Raw genomic sequence first — 26,989 nt, 5'->3', positions numbered from 1 at the left:
TTTTCCTGCTTTAATTGTCTCATCCTGATCGAAGCATCCTGCGTCACTCAAAACACAGATTAAAACATAAACATATATTGATTGGTTTCATCATCAAAATCCGAGATTCAACACCTTGTATGTTGGAGAAAAGAAAATAATTTGTCAAGTTTTTTTGAAAGTTTTTTTTATCAAATAATCCTATGTTTGTTGTTTGTCATGGAACTGATCCCTTCTTTTTGTTCGTGATGGTTTATTTCTGCACATTCAAGCCATATTTATTTCATAATGCAGTTGTTGAGATGGTCAAGCTTGGTTTTTCTATTAAGCTTAAACAGCTACTATTTACAAGTAATGTTTGTTCTCATAGCTTTCAGGCCTCAGGTGTACCGTCTCTAGTAAAAATGTCTCGTAAAGGATTAATGGAGCAGGACTTAAGTAAGCTTGATGTGACAAAGCTTCATCCTTTGTCACCAGAAGTTATTTCACGTCAGGCAACCATTAATATTGGTAAGATCTGTCCTTGAACAGTTTATTTTTTAATAGTAACATTTCAGTGTTTTATATGCAATTTTCTTTTCTGATGAGGACATAAATGAGTTGGTCTTTCGTTAGTCACAACAAAATATCTTAACAACAGTGTGAGAGTCACTTAGTATGTTATTGTTATCTGTTTAATTAGATGAGAAGTTGGGCGTGCAAACTGCAAAGTCATTAGAGATAAACTGTCAATATGTTTGAAATGTTACATATTAAATTTATGATGTAAGAAAGAGTCATCTTTCTTGTTTAAAAATATTGACCACTGTTTGGTTTTAGTGCATATTGAACACATAATGGGAGATGTATTAGTTAGGTTTTTTGCTTACTTACCCTTCTATGAGGTGCATAGTGTGATAGTGAATTTACAGTGGCTTGCTTGGCAAACATAGAGTTGGTCTATTTTAACCTTTGTGGTTTTGACCATGGACCTCTTAAGTCCTTATGGTTTACTCATTTCTAAAATAATCCATACACTTAAAAAAATGTAGCATATAAGCTTCTCCCGTCAAGTCTGAGTTAACATATGTTAGAGTCTACTTGCGTGTCATGTTGACTCACAATAAACTATTAATATAATGACCTGTGTAATTTAGAGTTAATGTCCATTTTGGCCCCTGTGATTTTGACCATGGACCTCTTAAGCCGTTATGGTTTACTAATGTCTAAAAACATTTTTAAAAACGTAGCATTTAAGTCCCTCCCGTCAAGTCCGAGTTAACGTTAGAGTCTACTTACGTGATATGCTGACTCATAATAAACTATTAATATAATGACACGTATAATTGAATTTTTTTTTTAAACTGAGGCATCCATTAATGTCGGGAGGAGGCGTCGTCGTGGAAATGACCATCAGCAGCAGCACTGAGTCGTTGCTCCCTAGTAGGGCATCGCATGCACGTAGCTTCTCTTGCGTTGACGACGAGCTCAGGAGCTTCTGGTTCTGCCTCAAGTGGACGTGCGTCGACTAGTCCAACGCTAGGTACATAGTAATCTTTTGGTCCCTCTTTCTCCTCCTAGGCGTCTTTATCCCTATCTGTCACGAACGGTTGTCGCGCACCCGCAACAATTTCGTTCAACGAACCGTTCGTCGATTTTGCATGCTTGTACCGAGACATGGCAACATGTTTTCCCTTAGTTTTGTGTGTTTTTACTTGTAAAAATGTATGTTCGAATAGGTTGCAGCGTAGCAGTGCGATCGTTCACCGTGCCAGGCCGAACTGCCCAAAATAGTTCCGTTTTCGTGTGTCACGACTTGTTTTCGGTAAGCCGTAGCTGCACAAGAAACGTCAACCATCTCAGTACCTTGGAACCCCCCGAGTGGTACAGGGCTGGATGAGGCTTCGATATATTGTCGGGCGTTGAACAATCTTTCACAAGTTCGCACGTTAACTTGACGGGAACTTGTTTTCGCGCCTGGCACCCGGTGAGCAACTGTTGGTGGACTTGCAGCTGTTCGTTCAACCTTCTAAAGTCCTTGTTTTCCTTCTTTCTCTCTTTTCTCTCATGCACGCAAGGTGCTCGCTGAATTGCTTGTAAAGCTTCCCCTTTCGCAAGACGTCGGGACTTGTCCGTCGCTCGTTCTTCGAACTAATCAACTTTCTCTTTTATAGGTCCTTCGGGATCTGAGTGAGGTTGCAAATTGGCTGACCCTTTGCGGACGCATATCGCAAGGGTGCGTCACAACTTAGGCAATCCTAGCTAAGTCTGAGAAGTTGGCGCAAGGGTGCTTCATGACTTAGGCAACTCAAGCTTAGTTCGTGTCTTTGCCACAAGGGTGCCTCACGACTTAGGCAATTCCAGCTAAATCCGTGACATTGTGGTATCAGAGCGGGCAAGCAATTCGAGCAAGCAGCGAAGGAACTTCGTAATTTCGCCATGGCAAAGCATCGTGACGAATCAAGCAAGACGGGGCAAGCCGGACCCTTGCCCCAAGCAATCGTAGGTGGGCTACAAGTGCATACTCGCTCTCATGCTATTAGAGCCGCTCAGGAGGAGCGCGACAGCGAACATGATGAGTGAGAAGTTGGCTACTCTTCACGAGCAGAGGAGGCGCAATTTGGAGCGCCAACCGGGAAAAAGAGCCATAAGGAGAGACTCACAGTGGCAGAAACCCTCTTGGATGTTCTTGAAGCGAGCTTGAAGGAACTCTACCATGGCCAACGAAGGCTTCTTCGGGTAGAGAGCTCGCAAGAAGAAGCTAAATCCCGGATTGACAAGGTTGAGGCCCTAGTCGATCGACTATCAGACGACACCAAAGACTCTATGCAACATTTGCACAAACTCGTGGTAGAACTCACTTCCAGGGTGACCATCCTCACAAGGGCACTAAATGCGGGATGAGGCAACACCCGTATTGCGCTGCCACAAAACTTGAGGGCACCCGAGCTGCATTGTTATGGAGGTGCCAAAGATGCTCAAGAGCTCGAGAATTTCCTGTTTAACATGAAACAATACTTTCGAGCTACAAGGCCTGATTCTAAAGAAACCAAAGTTTCGATAGCAACCATGTATTTGAATGAGGATGCAAAACTTTGGTGGCGAACTCGTTGGGAGGAGATCCAACAAGGTCGGTGTTGGGTGGACATATGGGAGGACTTAAAGCGAGAGTTGAGAACTCAGTTTTTACCTGAGAACATCGAGTTCGTCGCAAGGAGGAAACTAAGACAATTCTGCTAAAGTACTTCCATTCGAGACTACGTGAAACAATTTTCTGCACTAATGCTGGGCATACAAGACATGCCCGAGAAGAATAAGTTATTCGGTTTCCTCGATGGTTTGAAGCCATGGGCTCAATAAGAACTGCATCGAAGGAATGTCACCGATGTGATCGGGGCAATTGCTGCCGCCGAAAGGCTCACCGACTTTGTTTCCTTTGAGGACCTAGGAAAAAGAAACAATCTTCAAGAAATCACCCTCCAAAATATTCTCGAGGGAAGGAGCCCGGAGGCGAACAAAGGAAGAACTCCCACAAAGGGCTAAGCTCCAAAGGCAAGGCCCCAAAACCTAGTGGATGCTTCTTGTGCGGAGGGCCGCATATGGTGAGAGAGTGCCTATAGAATCAAGCACTCAATGTTTTAACAGCTTCCATCCATCCCCCCAAATCAGACAAGGGCAAAGTCGTTTCACCCTCAGTTCAAGTAGTTCTGAATCCAACAGCGACGATGAGGAGTCGCAAGATCCCTGAATGGGAGTCATGCGTTTGTTGAATGCATTGCGGGGTTAAGTGGAGGAGAACACGAAGGCAAAGCCATTGAAAGCAGGGAGTAGGGAGCTGATGTACGTGGACATTAAGCTCAATGGCCAAACAACCCATGTAATGGTGGACACGGGCGCTACCCATAACTTTATTGCCGATCGAGAAGCAAAGCGACTTGGGCTGATCTTGGAGAAGAACCTAAGTCGGATGAAGGCAGTGAACTCGGAGACCAAGCGAATCTCCGGGTTGGCAAAGAGTGTCCCCATCAAGATCGGAACATGGAGCGGGAGCACGAACATGATGGCGGTGCCATTGGACGACTTCCAAGTGATTCTTGGAATGGAGTTTATGCACGCGACGAAGTTGGTGCCAATGCCGTTCCTAAACTCTCTATGTATGATGGGAGGTGACGACCTTTGTGTGGTTCCTGTCTCTCGGAGAGGAACTAGGGAATTAACATTACAACTGAAGAAAGGGGTACAAAAAAGCGAATTAACATTCGTGGCTGCTGTGAAGCTAGAGCCACTCGACGAGGAGGCCATTCATGAACCTGTTGTGGTGGCGAACGTTCTGAAGGAGTTCACAAACGTTATACCACTCGAGTTGCCGAAGACTCTATCGCCACGCAGAGGCATGGATCATCATATCGAGTTGGAGCCGGGAGTAAAGCCTCCAGCGAGACCACCCTACTGAATGTCCCCTCCAGAGCTGGCAGAGCTTTGAAAGCAGTTAGATGAACTACTAAGCGGTGGTCTCATTCGTAGTTTTAAAACACCATTCGGAGCTCTAGTTTTCTTCCAAAAGAAATAAGATGGGAGCCTCCGACTATGCGTCGATTATCGAGCCATTAATAAAGTGACGGTGAAGAACAAGTATCCCATCTTACTCATCGAGGACTTATTCGACCAATTGGGCAAAGCCAAGTATTTCTCCAAACTTAATGTCAGGTGCGCATTGCTGAAGGCAACGAAGCGAAGACTATCTGCGTGATCGGGTATAGAGCGTTTGAGTTCTTGGTGATGCCTTTCGGCTTAACCAATGCTCCGACCACGTCTACTTGGACGATATTGTCGTCTACAGCCAAACGCTCGAGGAGCATGTCGAGCACCTTCAGACAATTTTCAAGGTTCTCAGGGAGAACACTTTGTCCGTGAAAAGAGAGAAGTGCTACTTTGCTCAAATGAAGATCTTATTCTTGGGGCATCGAATCGGTGATGGCTCCATTCGGATGGACAAATCAAAGGTGCAACTGTTGCCGAATGGCGAACTCCAAAAAAGGTGCGAGAGCTGAGATCCTTCCTTGGTTTCGTCAACTACTATCGGCGCTTCATAGCAGGGTATTCAAAGCGTGCAACTCCACTAACAGAGTTGCTGAAGGAGCAGCCTTGGAGGTGGTCTAACAAATATGAAGCTGCATTCCAAGATCTGAAGGCTGTTGTGTTGGAAGAACTAGTGCTCAAATTGCCGGACTATGGGTAGCCCTTCGAAGTCCATACAGATGCTTCAGACTTCGCTATTGGAGGAGTACTCATGCAGGAGGATCATCCGGTGGCCTACGAGAGCCGCAAGCTCAACGAGACCGAGCGGCGGTATCCGGTGCACGAGAAGGAGATGACAGTGGTGGTCCGCTGTGTATGAGTTTGGCGGCACTACCTTCTCGGGTCGCGATTTGTGTTGAGAACAAACAACATCTCTTTGAGCTATTTCTAAACTTAAAAGAAACCCTCCCCAAAGCAAGCACGATGGCAAGACTTCCTAGCTGAGTTTGATATGGCAATGAGTATAAGCCTGGAAAAGTAAATATCGTGGCCGATGCATTGAGTCGGAAAGTGGAGCGAGTGAATGCCATACAATTGGAGGCCAGAGGCCAAGCAAGTCAATTGTACTCTAACTTCCTTTCCAGGATCAGGGATGGACTGTACAGTGATCCCTAGGCAGTAACCCTGATGCAACTCATTAAAGAAGGCAAGGCACGACGATTTTGGGTCCAGGAGGGACTCATTTACATAAAAGGGAATATGGTTTATGTTCCTCGAGTGGACAATTTGAGGCGTGAACTCATACGAGAGTGTCATGATTCTCTTTGGGCTGGACATCCGGGTATTCACAGAACCTTGGCTCTTGTGGAGAGGGCCTTCTACTAGCCGAAGATGGGGATTGATGTTGAGGAATATGTTCGAATGTGCCTCACTTGCCAGCAAGACAAGGTGGAGCAGCGAAAGCCGATGGGACTTTTGGAGTCGTTGCTCATACCAGAAAGGCCATGGGAGAGCATTTCCTTGGACTTCATATCAAGCTTGCCTGCAGTAGGGGGACTCGGATCGATACTCATGGTGATCGATCGATTTTCAATGTAACTTTCATTGCTGCACCCTTACATTGTTCAGCAGAGGAGGCGGCCAAGCTGATGATGAAGAATGTAGTGAAGTATTGGGGAGTCCCGCACAATATCATCATTGATCGAGACGCTCGGTTCCTGGGACAATTCTGGACCGAGCTATTCAAATTGTTGGGGTTTAAGTTATACTTCTGCACAAGCCTTCATCCCCACACGGATGGCCAAACTGAAAGGATAAACTCGCTCCTTAAGCAATATCTTCGATACTACGTGAGTGCCAACCAACGAGATTGGGTGAAGTTGTTGGACATAGCCCAATTCTCCTACAACTTACAGCGGAGCTCTACGTCCAACAAGAGCCCTTTCGAGATCATTACAGGACAACAACTGTCAACTCCTCACACCTTGGCTATTGGGTATACCGGGAGTAGTCCGTCAGCATATCACTTTGCAAAAGAGCGACACTGAAATGCAGATATTGCGAGGGCTTACTTGGAGAAGGCAGCCAAAAAGATGAAGTATATAGACTTGGGAAGACGGTCGCAAGAGTTTAAAGTCGGCGATTTGGTGTTGGTAAAGCTCTAACTAGCATCTCTCTAATTCTTTAGGAACAAAGTATACAAAGGATTGGTGCGTAAGTATGAAGGGCCCTTCCCAATTATCAGTAAGGTGGGCAACGTCTCCTACAAGTTACAACTGGCGGCGTGGCTCAGAATTCGCAATGTTTTCCACGCCAGCAACTTGAAAGCCTACTATTCAGATCCGCAAGATGCTTCCCGAAGTGTTACAACTCGGCCACCCCCCACCAGAGCCTCCTACGAAAAGCGAGTTGAAACCATTTTAGTGGATCGCAAGATAAAACTACCCAATGGTGCTGAACAGATCGAGTACTTGGTGAAGTGGCGAAAGCTTCCCCGAAACAAAGCCAGTTGGGAGCCTGAAGACGCCCTACAACATGAAGAAGCAGTTATCAGCACTATCAACAAGCATCGACGAGGGCGTCGACAGTTTAAATGGGGGAGAATGTCACGAACGGTCTGTCACGGACTTAGCTGGTTTTGCCTAAGTCGTGCGGCACCCTTGCGTGTCCGTCCACAAAGGTCAGCCTCCCCGAAGCCAACCATGACCCTTAGGACCCACAAAAGAGAGAACGAGTTAGAGAAAACGCCTCATTCAGGATCCACAAGCAAACATTTCCGAAAACACTTCATAAACAATGCAAATTACAAACAGACTTTACAAGCTCTGAGCAGTTGCACAACAAAGGGTAAAATGGTCCACTATAGACCGAAAATCTCTCTCAAGTGTCCACATGACACAATCTTTATTTACAACCCTAAAACGATCACCAAACCTAACTAAAATGGGACTATTAAGCCTTCGGTTGTCCCTCTACATGTTAGGCAAAGTATGAACATATCAAAAGACACGGACATACATAAGCATTACATCAAACATCCTGTTTAGAAGTTTGTCCGTGACATTCTCCCCCACTTATTCCTTCGACGTCCTCGTCGAAGCCTTTGCCTTTGCTGAGTCTTCAATCTTTTGCTCCAGCTGTAATGCGCCTCGTGGCTCCCAACTGCTCTCCGTTGTTGTTTTTGAGTAGTCGAACCTTTGATCCGCCATGCTGCTTCAACTCGCCAATGACTCTGACTCTAGTGTGGGGTTGGCTGAGTTGTGTTGATTTCTGTTGGCTCCTGCGGATCCTCCAGATGAAGGAAAAGACCATCCTTACTGCGCCAGTCTCTCAAATGCCTCATGCTGCTTGAATTGGGTGGATGCTTGTTGGAGCTTTAACGAGCATCGTCTCGCAAACTTCTGAAGTTTTGGGTCTTTCCTCCATAAAATTTGCCCATTGACTCTTCTTTCACTTAGTTGTCACTTCCAAGTAGGTTCGCATCACTTCCGCTTTCGATTGGCATTTCGTTGGGAAATGAAGCGGATAATCTACTCTCAGTAGCACTGATCACCGTTGGTGATGATTTGACAACTATTGTCTTCTATTATCTTCGAAGGGTCTTTGAACTTGTGCAGAGCTCCTTTGCTGGATAGATAAGAGAATTGGGGTACTCGGTTTCGCCCATTCTCTTAAGGGTTGAGAAGGCAAAGGTTATTTGACTTCACCCGCCTCCTCGAGGTTGTACTCCATGCATTGAGCTGGTTACTGACCTTCGCCTGCTCTTTGCTCACACTTCTGAAGCACTTGAAGTGTTTGCACTCTTTGCGTTGAGTTAGCTACTGTGATTCACCTTCTCAATGCTATCGAACTTTTGGAATGCAAGAAGTTTTCACCCCAACTTGGAGTAATTCTCTAATAGATTTGGTCGCCTCTGGGATTGTACCGTCTTCTCCATAAACCCTGTCGCCTACTCCACTAAGTAGTAAAGGTATAGCACCACGTACTACCTACTTCGTTCCTTGGTCGTGCACTCTTGCATGACCCGAAGTCCTTCACTTTCGGCTATCTTGATGAGAAGCTCGTTAACACCGGTCTTACGAAGTTCCTTGGCCTCTGCCCTTTAGCCTTGTCTCGGTACTTGAAGATTGCCTCGGCATGCTCCACCTCCTCGGCCCCTTTCATGACCAAGCGCTCTCCCTCCAAGAGAGTAAGGGATCAATGACTTTCACGGAAGTCCCGCCTCTGCGGTACCATGGCGCTAACATGCCCATGGCCCTATTGTCCGTCGCCTCGCATCTGCATCCCTTTTATTCACGATCAGTAGATATGTCTCTGTGGTACTCCTCTGAGTCCACCTCCATTCTAACTGATGCTTGATTTTGGGTAGCTAAGTCCCTCTGGACTCGTCGTCGCTTCCTCGCCCCTTTCGACCCCCTGCTTCAACACCTCTGTGTTCTCCAAGCAACTCCCTTTGGTCGATGGAAAGACAGACTGCAACTCCCATGCATGGCCTCTACCATCACGTTGTAGGATTTGCACCGATTTTGTTCTCCTTAGCTTCTTTGGTAGCAACGTTCGCTTACTCGACCTTGTCCTCTGACTTGCCGGGCTCTCTTAAGCGAATATGAGCTCTAGAGCAGTTCAACTCTCCAGCTGCTTCGATTATACCTCTGTATGATCAAGTCCCTCCCATGGGACTCACTGGTACTTGCATTCGAACTTTTCCTTTGGTGGAACACAGCCCCCATATGCTGATGACCAAGGCTTTCATCCGATGTAAAATTCGATGCACGCATGGAAGACCTGCCTCTGCGGTACCATGACCTTCACTCCTTGAATCCATAGCCCTTCTTGCCGTCGTGTTGTTCATCGAAGTGGAGCTTCCAGTAGCTCCCGATCATACCTCCGTATGATCTAGTCCCTCACGAGACTCATTCATGTGTATCGCATTGCCACGAATTGTTCCACCATGATCCGATGCACATATGTGGCCTCTGCCAATACATCGCAAGGTCTCTTCCACCTTTGATTTTGTTCGCTCCTTTGGCAATCGACCTTCATCCACCCACTCTTGGGTCACACCTAGATGAAGCACCGCTCTAGGACAGTCCGTCGCCTAGTAGCTCCTGAAGTCCCCCTGACTTCACTGCAATTAGTGCACCATTGTCTAGATCTTGGGCCACTGCCCCTACCAGCACAATCTTCACTACGCACCGCTTCCTTCATGGCAACTTGAATGGCAACACTGTGGCATATTCTTTAAGAGTACCTGCCTTCGCGTCCTCTTGCCCCGTGCTAAGACCTTCTGAACCTAACTTCGCCTCTGCAAGTTGAGTCGCCTTACTTCCTCCTTCAAATGCTTCTCCGGGATAAGGTGCATGTGCCCAAAAGCTCCCTTCGTCCTTGACATCATGCAATATGAGTCCGCTCTATCAGAATGAAGGACCCATGGAATAACATGATCCTTCTCTTGCCTCTACAAGAGTTTATGTCCTTAACCTCTGTCCAAGGAAAGCATCGTGCCTCCGCTCCATGTTCCATCTTCTATGTTGGCTCCCTTCATGCGGCTTGGGTACTTTGCCAAGTTACACCCAAGTTGCTCCGCTCCTCGTTTTTGCATTGAGTTGATGGTGGCCCTCGCGCCCACCATTCCACGGGTCAGCCCTCCCTTGAGTCCGATCTCTATATCGACTCCAAGTGTGCCTTCATTTGTGTTGCTTTGGGTCGCTCCCCCACTTGATCTCGCAATGCATCCACCAATGCATTCTCTCAAGCGAGATCATGCGACAACTCCTCGTCGCTTACTCGGTCCACTGAGCTTCGTGGAGTTGTTGTTTGTTGAAGTACTCCTCAACATGTGAGGTCCGTCCTACATGATTCTCCCTTTGGAGAACCGGGACTTATCCCTCCTGGATAACTGTCCCATTGGAGCAACATCTCTCTTCGTTTCGGAGACCACCATCCCATTGGACTACTCCGATTTGCTGAACAAACTGTGCATTGGTTCGCCTCCTGCAAACGCACTTGCTAGATTGCGACTCCACATCAATACAACCCCCGCTGCACCACTCAAGGCCTAGCAAAATGCTGAACTCATTGCACACTTCAGCCTCCTACGGACGTATCCTTCACATGCCGAAGAGAAAGTTTCAATGCTCCATGGCGCCGAGTTTCGGTCGCCTTGGGATGGCCGCGAACATTCCATCGTCCGCATACAAGCCCATGTATGGGTATCGAATTATTTGAGTTAGCAATTCCCCTCACCTTTGTGAGCTTTGCACAACTCTTACGGTCGCTGAGCAACTCATTCTACCTTACATGGTCTCATCCTTTACCAAGCGTCTCGCTTGCCTTGAGCACCATCAAGTATAGTTGTCAACGTTGAGTCGTAGCTCAAACTCAACCATCCTAACCTTTGTGCGCTCCGCATTCTTCCAAGCTTGCCTGTTCTCGTGGTGCCTCTTGCGCGAAGGGTTGGCCATTCCTCTGAATGCCAATCTCAGATGCCCGCTCCTCCGAGCGATTCATTTTCCCTACATCTCCATGCCCGTTTTCCCCCAAACGGTCGCGCGTGTTAGGATCGGAGCGGCACTAAGAGGGGGGGGTGAATTAGTGCAGCGGATTAAAACTCCGATTTTAATCAAAATCTTTCGTACGTTAAGAACGAAACTTGAGAAATTTAACTTGAAGGCGTGTTCTTAAAGTTGCGCAGCAAGAGCAATAAGGAACTAAAGCAGTAAGAAGATTTGCAGTAATGTAAATGACAATAATAAAAAGCAAACCAGAGATTACGCCGATTTTTAGAGTGGTTCGGTCAAATGACCTACTCCACTTGCGAGGCCCCTCTTCGATGAGGCTCCCACCTTCCACTAGCAAGTCTCTTGAAATGGAAGGGTAAACACCCCTCTTACAACCTTTTACAAGCAGCTCAACCTCTTACAAATTTTCAATAAGAAAGAAGGAGGAGAACTCTCTAGCAAATTGAAAACAAGACTTGCTAAGACTTTCTAAGACTTTTCTCTCAATCAAAATGCTTCTCAAAAGTTGTAACCTCAGCTGAGATTTGAGGGGTATTTATAGGCCTCAAGAGGATTCAAATTTTGGGCTCCAAAATTTGAATTCTCTTAGGGTTCCCGGTGCTGGCGGTTCCACCGCCCAGCCAGGCGGTGCCACCGCCCAGCGCTCGGGTGCTGGACGGTGCAACCGCCCAGCCAAGGAGGTGTCACCGCCCAGCACTCGGGTGCTGGGCGGTGCCACCGCCCAGCCAGGCGGTTCCACCGCCTGGCTTTCCGATTCATTGGTTTGGCTTATTTTTCGCCCAAACCAAATTTGACTTTGGGCCCAGTTGGCCCCTAACCAGGATATAGGATTATCTCTTAATCCTAATCCTAATTACAGGTGAACTACATAACAAAAACATCCTAAGCAAGTTTTTTTAACCGCGAACGTCGAGTCTTGTTCCGGCGAGCTTTCCGACGAACTTCTTCCGACGGACTCCCTGCAAGCTCCCAATCTTTGTGATGACTTTAACGAGTAGCCGAGCCTCCTTGGTGATCTCCGCGAGCCTCCGACGATTTCTTCGGCGAACTTCCGACACGTTCCCGATTTCTTCTCGGACGGTTCCGGCAGCATCTCCGATGATTCTTCGGTCTCTTAAACGTCCATCGAGCTTGACTCCGGTATCCTTGCTTTATGTTTTCTGGTTATCGTAGTTAATCCTGCACACTTAACTCAATAATATGGATTAGATCAAATAACCCATCAATTGATTTTATCATCAAAATCCGAGATTCAACAATCTCCCCCTTTTTGATGATGACAATCAATTGATGACGGAGTTAAACGTAACTCCCCCTATCTATATGCCATATTATGAGAAGATAAAACACTTGAATTTCATCATTGAATTCAAGTATAAACCTATAAGCTCTAACCGTAGAACTTATCGTTATTCTCATTAAGCATAATGTAAATGCGAAACTTTGATGAAAATCATAAGTTAAATGATACTGGACGAGTTTCGCCATGATAGAAGATAAAGATTTTTAATATAAATTTCATGATATCAATCTTGTGATATTTTCAGGGATTTGCAAGTTATATAAGACATTTATATCACAAATTTCATATTAGCCATGCTATCGTTCTGGTGTAAGTCATCACTTCTCCCCCTTTGTCATCAACAAAAAGAGACAAGCCAGCTAATTGATGATCATAGAAAAAGGTTTAGCATTTATCAAGGTTCTTCATTCAAATTTTCCAGAAATAGTTTGTCCAAAAGACATCATCATCTATGCAGATTAAGACAGTAGTTTTCTAAAGGAAAGATCAGTTATCGTACAATCGATGACAAACATGAACTTGTTTTTGAACAGCAAACAGGACAGAATAAAAAGATACATCAATTTAATCCTTAGGAGGTAATCCACAGTGCTGATACATGATATCTATTTTTTCATTCATCTGTCGTAGTGTCTTCAAAATTTCAACTTGTTGATTCTGAATTTGTTCTTGCTGTGATTTGATCTGAGATAGCTCCGCCATAATGATATCTTCAGAGGAGGAAACAGGAGCTGAAGGTGCTGCTCCAAAGGGACTAGGAGGAGGAGATTCATTTCCCATAAGAATTGGTGTTTCGGGTTGTTCTATTTGTGTAGGAATTGGATCCGTTCTTCTAGGCTGCCTAACCCATATGCCATTGCTAAAAGTGCACCTAAGTTTTTTTAGCAGGTTTTTATTTATTATGTTATATCGATCATTTTGAATAGATTCTTCATTGGGTGGAATGCTAATGTCATAGGCATGAAGAATTCTAGTGATTAACCTCCCATATGGCAATATAGTATCCTTAGTCATAATTTCCTGCATGTGTTGGCGAATCAAGTACCCGAAACAATTATGCTGACCGGTCATAATCCAATACATGGTTCCTATCTCTAACTGACTTACTTCGTCAAGATGAAATTGTTTGGGGAATATGATGCTTGTGATAATGTGATGAAGAATTTTAGAGTTGAAAGGCATTAAGTGTTCACAGCTCTTGGGTAGGAAGTCAAGGTTTGGATTTGCAAAAATTGTATTCACGGGCTTCGGAATAGGTTGCTCCTATTTTTTTGACGTCCCATTTACCTTTAAAATAGCAACCCCTATCTTTTTCAGTTATGCCAATTAGCTCACAAATGGTGCTGTCAAAAATTCTAATGGGTGTTCCTAGAATGTAAGTGCTTAGGCTATCATTGTCTTCATATAGGTTGGTATAGAACAATCTCACTAACCGTGGATAGATTGGTTCATCTATTTGTAGTAGAGGTAGAGCTTCTAGTTGAGCAAACCATTTAATTGGATCTAAGTCTTCTAGTTCATCCAAATCAATGTATTTTCCTTTATGGACACATCGTATTTCAAATTTTGGAAAGCTAAGGGCTACCTCTTTTGATCTAAAAAGGTCATGGTTATATGAATCTCCTTGAATCCTTATTCCTTTTGATCTCTTTGGAGCCATTTTCTAGACAGGATGATGATACCAATTGTTAAGAATAAGCAAGAGAAAGAGAAAAGAAAGGAGGGATTTCAAGAGTTACCTCGTGGAGATTATGTTGAGAGATGGAAGGCTTGGACCACCAAGAATCCTTCTCCAATGTGTCTAAGAGTTAGAATGAGGGTTAGAAGAAATTGGGAGTGGGTTTTGAGAACTCTCTCTTCGGGTTGGGGGCGGTGTCACCGCCGGCCCTAACCCTTTGGGTTAATAAGGGTCGCTCGGTCGGTGCCACCGCCAAACCGAGCGGTGCCACCGCCTGGCGCCCGAGCGCTCAGGCGATGCAACCGCCAAATCTGGCGGTGCCACCGCTGGCATCCCGTGGAGGAAAAAAAAATTTTCTTCCTCACCCCTTTTTTTGTTTGCTTCCCTCAAGATAATAAGTTATATTTTAATGAATCATTTTGAGTTGAAGAAGAAATCAAATTCATAAAAGAAAGGAAAAGAACGAGTCATTTTTCGTGAATCTCATTTTAGGGACAATTTAACATGCCTAATTCCCTTCTAATGAATTCAAATTGATCTTCGTTCAGAGCTTTTGTGAATATATCTGCTAATTGATGCTTTGTGTCAATGAATTCTAGAACAACATTATTGTTAAGGACATGATCGCGTATGAAATGATGCCTAACGTCGATGTGCTTAGTTCTAGAATGCTGAATTGGATTTTTAGTAAGACATATGGCACTAGTATTATCACATTTTATGGGAATATTTTTAAAGTGAATTCCATAGTCTTCTAATGTATTTTTCATCCAAATGACTTGTGCACAACATGCACTTGCAGCTATGTATTCGGCTTCTGCCGTAGATAGTGCAACTGAATTTTGTTTCTTGGAAGTCCAAGAAACAAGTGCATGTCCTAAAAATTGGCATGTTCCGGATGTACTTTTTCTATCTATTCTGCATCCGCCAAAATCGGCATCCGCATAGGCTATTAAATCAAAATTTTCAGATTTTGGATACCACAATCCTAAATTTGAAGTTCCTTTAAGATACCTAAATATTCTTTTAACACTTTTAAGATGAGATAATTTAGGATTAGATTGAAACCTAGCGCAAAGTCCTACACTAAACATAATATCCGGTCTAGTCGCAGTGAGGTAGAGTAGACTACCTATCATTCCCCTATATGTTTTTTGATCGAAATTTTCACCATTTTCATCCATATCTAACTTAGTCGCAGTACTCATAGGGGTGTTTATTGCTTTTGAATTATCCATGTTAAATCGTTTTAACAATTCTAATGTGTATTTAGATTGGTTAATAAATATACCATCCTTAAGTTGTTTGATTTGTAATCCTAAAAAGAAAGTTAATTCACCCATTAAACTCATTTCAAATTCAAGACTCATACATTTGGCAAATGATTCACATAGTGATTCATCCGAAGAGCCAAACACAATATCATCAACATAAATTTGCACAATAAGAAAATTATTTTCAAAATGTTTAATAAACAATGTAGTATCAACCTTGCCTTTGGTAAAATTATTTAAAATAAGAAAGGAACTAAGCCTTTCATACCAAGCTCTAGGAGCTTGTTTTAAGCCATAGAGAGCTTTAGTCAATTTGAATACATGATTAGGAAGAAGAGAATTTTCAAATCCGGGAGGTTGTTCGACAAATACTTCTTCGGAAATAAAACCATTCAAGAAAGCACTTTTAACATCCATTTGAAACAGTTTAAAATTATTACTACTAGCATAGGCAAGGAGCATCCTTATGGCTTCTAATCGAGCCACGGGAGCGAAGGTTTCTTCGTAATCGATACCTTCTTCTTGGTTGAAACCTTTGGCCACTAATCTAGCCTTGTTTCTAACCACAATACTATTTTCGTCTTGCTTGTTTCTAAAGACCCACTTAGTACCTATGACTAAGTGGTCACTTGGTCTAGGAACAAGCTTCCATACCTCATTCCTCTCAAATTGGTTCAATTCTTCTTGCATTGCAATGATCCAAAAATCATCTTTTAAGGCTTCGTCAATGCATTTAGGTTCAATTTGAGAAAGGAAGGCGGCGTTAGTACAAAATTTTTTGAAAGAAGAACGAGTTTGAACCCCTTTTGATGTATCTCCTATAATTTGCTCTTTTGGATGAGCATCTACATACTTCCATTCTTTTGGTAAAGAAATTTCGGAAGAAGATGCATTCAAATGGCTATTTTGAGGAGAGGGTTCATTTAAATTCAAATTATCAAAACCAAGATCATCATCAAAATCATTTTTCTTTAAATCGGAAATTTCATTAAAAACTACATGAATAGACTCTTCAATTACTAAAGTTCTTTTATTAAAAACCCGAAAAGCTTTAGAAACGGAAGAGTAACCAAGAAAGATGCCTTCATCGGATTTAGCATCAAATTTTCCTAAAGCATCCCTTTCATTTAAAATAAAGCATTTACAACCAAAAACTTTAAAATAGGAGATGTTTGGTTTTTTGTTATTCCATAATTCATAGGGAGTTTTGGATAAGGATGGTCTTATTAGGACTCTATTCATGATGTAGCAAGCCGTATTTACAGCTTCGGCCCAAAAGTACTTAGGTAAACTTTGTTCATTCAACATAGTTCTTGCCATTTCTTGTAGGTTTCTATTTTTCCTTTCAACTACTCCATTTTGTTGAGGATTTCTTGGAGTTGAGAAGTTGTGATTGTACCCATTACTTTCGCAAAAATTTTGAAATTCACGGTTTTGGAATTCACCACCGTGATCACTCCGAATTGATGAAATCATGAAGCCTTTTTCGTTTTGAGTGAGTTTACAAAATTTAGAGAAACACTTGAAGCAATCACTTTTGTGAGCTAAGAAATAGGTCCAAGTATATCTAGAGTAGTCATCCACAATCACAAAAGCATATTTGCTTCCACCTAGACTTGTTGTATCAATTGGTCCAAATAAGTCCAAATGGATCAATTGTAATGGTCTAGTAGTGCTAATTTGATTTTTTGGTTTGAAGCTTGTTTTTATTTGTTTGCCTAGTTGACATGCATCGCATACTTTGTCCTTAATAAACTTTAAATTTGGAATTCCTCGTACTAATTCTTGAGATGAGATCTTAGATATTGTTTTCATGCTTGCATGGCCTAATCTCCTATGCCAAAGCCAAGCATCATCATTTACGACGGAGAAACACATTTCATTACTTAGTTCATCAAGATTGATGGTATAGACATTATTTTGTTTTAAAGCAATCATAGTCATGTTATGATTTGGTTTTTCAATAATGCACATATTTGATTCAAATCTAACGATGTAACCTTTATCGCATAGTTGACTAATACTCAAGAGATTATGTTTCAATCCATCAACTAGTAAGACATCATCAATGGAAAAATTAAATTTGTTACCAATAGTTCCCTTGCCAATGATTTTGCCCTTGTTGTTGTCTCCGAAGGTAACGTACCCTTCTTCTTTGCTAGTGAGCATAGAGAAATGAGATGGATCTCCAGTCATATGTCTTGAGCATCCACTATCGAGATACCATCTCTTGCTCCTAGCTTGTGGGTTTGTCTACAAAAGAGGATGATTTTTAGGTACCCATTTGATTTTGGGTGCCTCAAAAATTGACCCACTAACTTTGTTATTTATGATTGAATTCTTTATAGTTCCTTTAGGAACCCATATTAATTTTTGTGAACTAATCTTCCTAAATGGGCATTTGTAGGCAATATGTCCGGATTTGCAACAAAAGTTGCATTTCATATAAGAGGAAACATGTAATGTAGGTCCTTTTATGAAAGTGGTAGGATTTTGATGCAATCCTTTTACAAATCCAATTCCATTTCTATTTGCGATGTGACCCTTGTGTGCAAGGATCATATCTAATCCTTTGCTACCAACCTTAAACTTGTTTAAGGTTTCCTTAAGAAGCAAATTTTCATTTTTTATTGCTTCTAAGTGCTCACACTTAGAGCATGGAGGAGTTTGAATATTATCAAACTTATCTTGTAGCAAAGCATGCTCTTTCTTTAAGATACTTAACTTCTTGCTAACAGTTCTACATTCATCAAATAATTCATGAAAAGCGATAGAGAGTTCTTCAAAAGATAAATCTTCATTAAGTAAATCACATACCTCTTCTCCTAAAGCCATTAGCGCGTAATGAGCAACTTGCTCGGTGTTGGACTCCTCTTCTTCGGATGTGCTTGAATCATCCCACGTTGCCTTGAACGCCTTCTTCTTTGATGTCCTCTTTTTGGCTTGAGGACAATCGTTCTTGTAGTGTCCCGGTTTTTTGCATTCATAGCAAATCACTTGGTCCTTCTTTTGTTCAAATTTATTTTTTGTATTATTTTTAAATCTGTTCTTTCTTAAATATTTTTTAAACTTTTGAGTCAAAAGTGCAATGTCATTGTCACTGTCCTCATCACTTGATGTTCCTTTCAAGTGGTCTTCTTGTGATTTGAGTGCCATATCCTTCCTGTTCTTTGGAAGGGGGTTCTCGAGCTCGTCATGAGCTTGACATGTCATTTCGTAGGTCATTAGAGACCCAATGAGTTCTTCAAGAGGGAATGCTTTAAGGTCTTTGGCCTCTTGAATGGCCGTAACTTTTGGATCCCAACTTTTAGGGAGGGATCTTAAGATTTTAGTTACTAGTTCAAAGTTAGTAAAATCTTTACCAAGAGCTTTGAGTCCATTGATGACATCCGTAAACCGGGTGTACATGTCTCCAATGGACTCACTTGGTTTCATTCGGAAAAGTTCGTAAGAGTGCACAAGGATGTTGATTTTGGACTCTTTCACTCGGCTAGTGCCTTCATGAGTGACCTCAAGAGTTCTCCAAATATCAAAAGCCGAATCACACATTGAAACACGATTAAATTCGTTTTTGTCTAGTGCACAAAACAAGGCATTCATAGCCTTTGCATTTAAAGCAAAAACCTTCTTCTCCGATTCATTCCATTCGCTCATCGGAAGAGAAGATTTTTGAAATCCATTCTCGACAATAGACCAAAGCTCAAAGTCCATAGAAATGAGGAAGATTCTCATGCGAGTCTTCCAATATGTGTAATCCGACCCATTAAACAAAGGTGGTCGTGCAATAGAATGGCCCTCTTGCATGCCGGAGTAAGTCATCTCTCTTGGGTATTAAACCAAATATGAGAGATAACCTTGCTCTGATACCACTTGTTAGGATCGGAGCGGCACTAAGAGGGGGGGGTGAATTAGTGCAGCGGATTAAAACTCCGATTTTAATCAAAATCTTTCGTACGTTAAGAACGAAACTTGAGAAATTTAACTTGAAGGCGTGTTCTTAAAGTTGCGCAGCAAGAGCAATAAGGAACTAAAGCAGTAAGAAGATTTGCAGTAATGTAAATGACAATAATAAAAAGCAAACCAGAGATTACGCCGATTTTTAGAGTGGTTCGGTCAAATGACCTACTCCACTTGCGAGGCCCCTCTTCGATGAGGCTCCCACCTTCCACTAGCAAGTCTCTTGAAATGGAAGGGTAAACACCCCTCTTACAACCTTTTACAAGCAGCTCAACCTCTTACAAATTTTCAATAAGAAAGAAGGAGGAGAACTCTCTAGCAAATTGAAAACAAGACTTGCTAAGACTTTCTAAGACTTTTCTCTCAATCAAAATGCTTCTCAAAAGTTGTAACCTCAGCTGAGATTTGAGGGGTATTTATAGGCCTCAAGAGGATTCAAATTTTGGGCTCCAAAATTTGAATTCTCTTAGGGTTCCCGGTGCTGGCGGTTCCACCGCCCAGCCAGGCGGTGCCACCGCCCAGCGCTCGGGTGCTGGACGGTGCAACCGCCCAGCCAAGGAGGTGTCACCGCCCAGCACTCGGGTGCTGGGCGGTGCCACCGCCCAGCCAGGCGGTTCCACCGCCTGGCTTTCCGATTCATTGGTTTGGCTTATTTTTCGCCCAAACCAAATTTGACTTTGGGCCCAGTTGGCCCCTAACCAGGATATAGGATTATCTCTTAATCCTAATCCTAATTACAGGTGAACTACATAACAAAAACATCCTAAGCAAGTTTTTTTAACCGCGAACGTCGAGTCTTGTTCCGGCGAGCTTTCCGACGAACTTCTTCCGACGGACTCCCTGCAAGCTCCCAATCTTTGTGATGACTTTAACGAGTAGCCGAGCCTCCTTGGTGATCTCCGCGAGCCTCCGACGATTTCTTCGGCGAACTTCCGACACGTTCCCGATTTCTTCTCGGACGGTTCCGGCAGCATCTCCGATGATTCTTCGGTCTCTTAAACGTCCATCGAGCTTGACTCCGGTATCCTTGCTTTATGTTTTATGGTTATCGTAGTTAATCCTGCACACTTAACTCAATAATATGGATTAGATCAAATAACCCATCAATTGATTTTATCATCAAAATCCGAGATTCAACAGCGCGTGTGTTGATTGCCCTCAACGCAGCCCCGCTAGGTCCCCCACATTTGTATGCTAAGTGTTTCTATGAGTGCTTGTCTCGCTCTGATACCATCTGTCACGGACTTAGCTGGTTTTGCATAAGTCGTGCGGCACCCTTGCGTGTTCGTCCACAAAGGTCAGCCTCCCCGAAGCCTCCCATGTCCCTTAGGACCCACAAAAGAGAGAATGGGTTAGAGAAAACGCCTCATTCGGGATCCACAAGCAAACATTTCCAAAAACACTTCATAGACAATGCAAACTACAAACAGACATTACAAGCTCTGAACAGTTGCACAACAAAGGGTAAAATGGTCCACTATAGACCGAAAATCTCTCTCAAGTGTCCACATGACACAACCTTTATTTATAAGCCTAAAACGATCACTAAACCCAACTAAAATGGGACTATTAAGCCTTCGGCTGTCCCTCTACATGTTAGACAAAGTATGAACATACCAAAAGACACGGACATTTATAAGCATTACATCAAACATCCTGTTTAGAAGTTTGTCTGTGACAGGTCGTCGCACAACAACATCGTTCAACGAACTATTTGTCACTTTTGCATGCTTGTATCGATACATCACATCATGTTTTGCCTTAGTTTTATGTGTTTTTGCTTGTAAAAATGCATATTCGAATAGGTTGCAGCGCTGCAGTGCGATCGCTCGCCGCGTCGGGCCGAACTGCCCAAAACAGCTCCGTTTTCGTGTGCCACTGCTTGTTTTCGGCAAGCCGCAGCTACAGCGAAACGTCAGCCATCTTAGCACCCTGGAACCCCCCGGGTGGCACAGGGCTGGATGGGGCTTCGGTATATTGTCGGGCGTTGAACAATCTTTCACAAGTTCACACGTTAACTTGACGGGAACTTGTCTTCGCACCTGACACCCGGTGAGCAGCTGTTTGTGGACTTGTAGTTGTTCGTTCAACTTTCTAATGTCCTTGTTTTTCTCCTTTCTCTCTTTTCTCTCGTGCACGCAAGGTGCTCGCTGAATTGCTTGTAAAGCATCCCCTTTCGCGAGACGTTGGGACTTGTATGTCGCTCGTTCTTCGAACTAATCAACTTTCTCTTTTACAGGTCATTCGGGACCTGAGTGAGTTTGTAAATTGGCTGACCCTTTGCGGACGCATATCGTAGGGTGCGTCACGACTTAGGTAATCCCAACGAAGTCCGGGAAGTTAGTGCAAGGGTGCTTCGTGACTTAGGCAATTCCAGCTAAGTCCGTGACACATCGCCTCCCATTTCGTCCTCTCTTGCACCCTCACCTGTCGCTCCTACGTCATGGTGGTCTAGCTCTCCCTCACCTTCGCCCTCTCTTACCTCTACCTCTCCACCTTCGTCCGCTGCTACATCCTCCACTGCTTCCTCTTCCTTGACAAGGTGGTCGGGGAGAGCGAGTGGGTGCAGGAGGGCTACATGGACCAGCTCAACTGCTCCTTCCGCGTGCTCTCTATTGTCGTGATGCCATGTTTTATTGGGGAGGTGGCTTATAATGTATGGTGGTACTCGTCGGGATCGGAGTGGGTGTCATTTGCGGTGACGGGCAGCGCCACGGTGGCGACATGGTGGCATGTGCCTTGGAGCTAGCGAGTGACATCCAGAAGCTCCTGAGCTCGTTGTTAGCGTGGGAGAGGCTGCGTGCATACAATGCCCTGCTAGGCAACAACGGCTCGGTGCTACTGTTGGTGGTCGCTTCCACGATGACGTCTCCTCCTACCATTGATGGAGGTCTTAGTTTTTTATAAAAAACTTAAATTACATGTGTCATTATATTAATGGTTTATTGTGAGTCAGTATGCCACGTAAGTAGACTCTAACGTCTATTAACTCAGATTTGATGGGAGGGGTTTATATGCAGTATTTTTAAAAATATAGGGGTTATTTTAGACACGAGTAAGCCATAAGGGCTTAAGAGGTCCATGGCCAAAATCATAGGGGCTAAAATGGACCTTAACCCTAAATTGCACGTATCATTATATTAATGGTTTATTGTGAGTTAGCATGTCATATAAGCAGACTTTACTGTCTGTTAACTCAGACTTGATGGGAGGGGCTTATATGCTACGTTTCTAACAATGTAAGGGTTATTTTATATATGAGTAAACCACAAGGGCTTAAGAGGTTCATGACCAAAATCACAAGGGCTAAAATGGATCTTAACCCGCAAACATATTCTTTTGAATGACATGTGAGAAAAATTTTGATACTCATTGTAGTATTTGCAGGTCTTTATAGTGATATATGCAAAATATATATTATTTATGAATTTCTGCAGAGAACTACCTATGGATACACTTTTTTTTAATAGATAGTCCCCATTATTTATTGAATTATTGCTTTTCTCTCTTTGTATGTAGCATTAAATTGTTCTATAACCTTTTATATAAAAAGTTCAAATACTTTTCTTTTTGCATAATAAATATAGTTGTATTATCCAAAACTATTTCCCAGCTTAGAAGATATCTTGTCAGGAATCATCCCCAAAATTGACATGTTTTGGTGGTTTTGATATCAACAGATATTCTGAGTTGAAAGGTTCAGTGTTTTGGGAGAAAGCTAAGAAAAATGCTTAGGAAATAGGTGGAGGTTGCCTATGGTCTGAGGTGGCCTTACCTTGGAGCGTGCATTAAGTCAAAAGTTCTCCTTTTGGTTTTCACCTTATTTAATTTTGACCTCTGATCATTATTTCCTTTTATCTGATTGAGAAATTAATTTCTTTATACTGTCAGTCACTTCCATGACTCTACTATCTCGTCGAAAACATAAATTCTGTTAATTGGTTTCTTTAATATTTAATTCTTAGGTACCATTGGTCATGTGGCCCATGGAAAGTCAACTGTGGTAAAAGCAATATCTGGTGTTCAGGTACTTCTTTTATTGTGTGCTTAAATTTTGATGACTCTTTGAGGCTTCATTGAAAGTGATTTCTGCTTTCTGGTTGACTGAATATTTTTAGATCATATAATTTGTTATACCATGACATTCTTCTTTTGTTTTCTCAAGGGTAAGTTAAGAAATTCAGTAACCTATTAATACACTCTGCTTTGTGTTTTGTGTTTATCAAGAAAAGAAATAAAAATGGTGACTGAAGTGTATATTTTAATATATACTTATGCCATCTTAAATGTTACTGTTAAACGATAATGAGGAATACATGTGCATCTTTTTAAGACGTGTCTAGAAGGTAGTGCCTGTCTGTGGAAGCAGGCAAGATAATAGCACTCCAAGTGATCCTACAAAGACCATTGGAATTTTAAAACAACATATGGGTTGCAAGCAAGGATTTAATCTCAGTCTGCTATCGAGTTTCAGGAAAATATTGGTGATGGTATATTTCTGGTATATTGGGTGGTATGTTGACTCATGCTGTTTAGTATCGCGCTTGGTGCACACCTTATCAACCGGTATTTGAAACAATGGTTGGTAATTGATGATTATTATTGTTGTTGGTTAATAAAAATGGATATGCACTTGCATAAAAGAACCGGTTTGCAGTTTATTATATTGGATGACAAATATATAATCGGGAATAGTATATTGGCCTGTATCTTCTAAGAAAATCTTTACCTTCCATATCACTTCCATATCAGAGATTCATTGAGGATTTTTTTTTTATATTTGCAGACTGTTCGCTTCAAGAATGAGTTGGAGCGCAATATCACTATCAAGCTTGGATATGCTAATGCAAAAATTTACAAGTGTGAAGATGATAGATGCCCACGGCCTATGTGTTACAAGTCTGGTTCCTAAGGAGAAGTTCACAGATATATCTTCTGCTGTACTGATGTTTTATGTTATATGCAGGGCTTATGGGAGCGGAAAAGAGGACAGTCCTCTATGTGATGTTCCAGGATTTGAGAACACCAGGATGAAACTCCTAAGACATGTTTCATTTGTGGATTGCCCAGTAAAATGCTCATCTTTGCAGAACTCTATTAGACATCTAGCATAACTTATAAAACGTATGCGCATCAGTCTAAAGATTTATGAAATCTTTTTCCTTACTTTTTTATTTTTTGTCTTAACAGGGTCATGATATCCTTATGGCTACAATGCTCAATGGAGCTGCTATTATGGATGGTGCTTTACTTTTAATAGCTGGCAATGAAAGCTGTCCACAGCCTCAAACATCTGAGCATCTTGCCGCTGTTGAAATCATGCGGCTCCAACATATTATTATCTTACAGAATAAGGTCGATCTTATCCAGGAAAGTGCAGCAATCAATCAACATGAATCAATCCAGAAGTTTATTATGGTAAACTTTCAATTATTGCATAGCCTAAATTTTTTTAAACAGTCAAAACCTCTGCATGATGCTCAATTTTGGCTTATATCACATTTGATAGATTTTGAATAATTTTTCCAGGGAACTGTTGCTGATGGGGCTCCTGTGGTGCCAATATCTGCTCAATTGAAATACAATATTGATGTTGTCTGCGAGTATCTAGTTAAGAAAATACCTATTCCAGAGAGAAACTTTACCTCACCGCCAAACATGATTGTAATCCGTTCTTTTGATGTGAACAAACCTGGCTCTGAAGTTGACGAGATAAAGGGTGGTGTAGCAGGTGGAAGCATCCTCAGGGTATGTAGCTTCTTATGATCTTAAATATTGAGCTTTGTTAGTGCATCATATGATCTTTGTTTCTGTTTTTTTATCTGTGATTACTTCTCATTGAAGTTTTAGAAAACTGTAATGTATTGACACCTTTTACCATTATCGTCATAACGTATCTGCTATAATGTTATTACATCTCTTGGCAATCAATTTTTTCTGTTCTATGTGACTCTCTTAAAGGACATTCCATCACTCATATTTGCTACTGTTGTTATGGTTGTAGATTCTGCTATTTCATCTTTGGGTGGAGTAGCTATTTCACATACTTCTGTAACATTTTCATCCGTACTTCTGATATTCTCAAATTTTTGCTGCTTTCTACAGGGTGTTTTGAAGGTAAACCAACGAATTGAAGTCCGTCCTGGAATTGTGGTCAAAGATGAAAGTGGGAACATAAAGTGCACCCCCATATATTCGAGGATTGTTTCACTATATGCTGAGCAAAATGAGCTTCAGTTTGCTGTACCTGGTGGACTTATTGGAGTAGGCACTACGATGGACCCGACTTTGACACGTGCTGATAGGCTGGTGGGTCAGGTTCTGGGTGAAGTTGGATCTCTGCCTGACGTCTTTGTCGAGCTTGAGGTTTGCCTCATGCCTTCCTTCCATCCTAATATAATAATGACTTATATGATGACAATTGTCATGTAAGAAAACTATTCCATAGTCAAGGGAGTGGTTAAGGGGGTTGGTTTTACATATTAAGCTGTTTCTCATCTGCATTCCATGTACCTTTTGGCTGGTTGGCAGAGTTGAACTCATCCTTTAGACTGCCAACTTCCCGAACAGGGCTGTCTGGTAATTTTAGGTGCTTGCCCTTGAATGGATCATACATTGGTCCCTTTGTGGGACCAATCAATGGACAAAGTGACAGGCATTTTGACCATGTGCGATAAGTGAAACCATAGAGTGCTAGAAATATCGCCGGTGGGTGAGGATAGATTTGTTATTAGATCCAAGATTTAATCACAGGTTGACCATTTTTAGTCACCTGGGATAGAACTATCAACATCATACCTATGGTCGAGAAACTAACTGCAGCTAGCATTGATTTTCCTCTGTATTTCTCTTTGCTATTTCCTTTTTGGTTGGAGTTTCTTAAAAAGTGGATCTTACAGGTCAACTTCTTCCTTCTTCGGAGGCTTTTGGGTGTGAGGACAAAGGGCACAGAGAAACAAGGCAAGGTGTCAAAGCTGGCAAAAGGTGAGATCCTGATGCTCAACATCGGATCTATGTCAACCGGAGCTCGAGTTGTTGCTGTGAAGACTGACCTGGCCAAGCTGCAGCTCACTGCACCAGTATGCACAGGCAAAGGGGAAAAGATTGCCCTAAGCCGGCGGGTCGAGAAGCACTGGCGTCTAATTGGTTGGGGTCAGATTCAGGCTGGTGTAACCCTTGATGTCCCACCCTGCCCCATTTAAAATGATCTCATCCAAGGGCCACATTAAAATCACGAGTTTCTTGAGCAAGAGATTAGTGGGAGTACTTTTGAGAAGGTAGAGAGTTCCTGGAAAAGATTTTTGTCCGGTTGAGGATACACCGTCTTTTTCTTCAGAAATGTGGCCATCCACAGTTTCTCTTTCTCATATCTTGATTTTTGATTCATTTGGTATATGTAAAGCCAGTTATATTGATACTGCTGGTAAGTCAGAAGCGAGTTATAAGGCAATGAGATGTTGTCTAAGACTTTAAGATCGAGTGTTTATTTTTGGCTATTTAATTGTATGCAACTGAAATGCTAAACTGGTGACTAGTTCCAGTTAGAGCCAGCAATCAGTATCAGCCCGCCACAGTACCAGGTGACATAAACAGCATGACATTTAGATTCCAAAACCATCCCAAGGTCATGTTTTGACTATAATATCTGTTGATCTCTAAAAATATGCTGCTTTCATTCTTCTCCAAAGCATGATTTTCTAAATCGGCAGCTGGTCCGGTATGGTTCGATCGGAATTACTTTTGCGACTCCAAAGCATGATTTTCTAAATCGGCAGCCGGT

General features: G+C 42.6%; 1 protein-coding gene across 2 annotated transcripts; it reads left to right on the top strand.

The window, feature by feature from the left end:
• The first annotated feature begins 353 nt into the window (after nucleotides 1-353).
• Nucleotides 354-26,688, top strand: LOC135627111 (eukaryotic translation initiation factor 2 subunit gamma-like). 2 transcript variants are annotated; one of them, XM_065133074.1, is made up of 8 exons: nucleotides 354-489; nucleotides 23,175-23,236; nucleotides 23,996-24,108; nucleotides 24,176-24,278; nucleotides 24,400-24,627; nucleotides 24,739-24,957; nucleotides 25,315-25,575; nucleotides 26,109-26,688. In XM_065133074.1, the coding sequence occupies exons 1-8, from the start codon at nucleotides 384-386 to the stop codon at nucleotides 26,409-26,411; spliced, it is 1,395 nt and encodes a 464-aa protein (XP_064989146.1). In that variant the 5' UTR covers nucleotides 354-383; the 3' UTR covers nucleotides 26,412-26,688. The 2 variants fall into 2 exon arrangements, with proteins under 2 accessions (XP_064989146.1, XP_064989147.1); XM_065133075.1 differs by having other exon boundaries at nucleotides 387-489; nucleotides 23,996-24,069.
• The last annotated feature ends 301 nt before the right edge of the window (nucleotides 26,689-26,989 follow it).

The sequence above is a fragment of the Musa acuminata genome, chromosome BXJ2-11 (genome assembly GCF_036884655.1).
Source record: "Musa acuminata AAA Group cultivar baxijiao chromosome BXJ2-11, Cavendish_Baxijiao_AAA, whole genome shotgun sequence".
Taxonomy (NCBI): Eukaryota; Viridiplantae; Streptophyta; class Magnoliopsida; order Zingiberales; family Musaceae; genus Musa; species Musa acuminata.
This window is presented reverse-complemented; position numbering and strand designations above follow the sequence as displayed.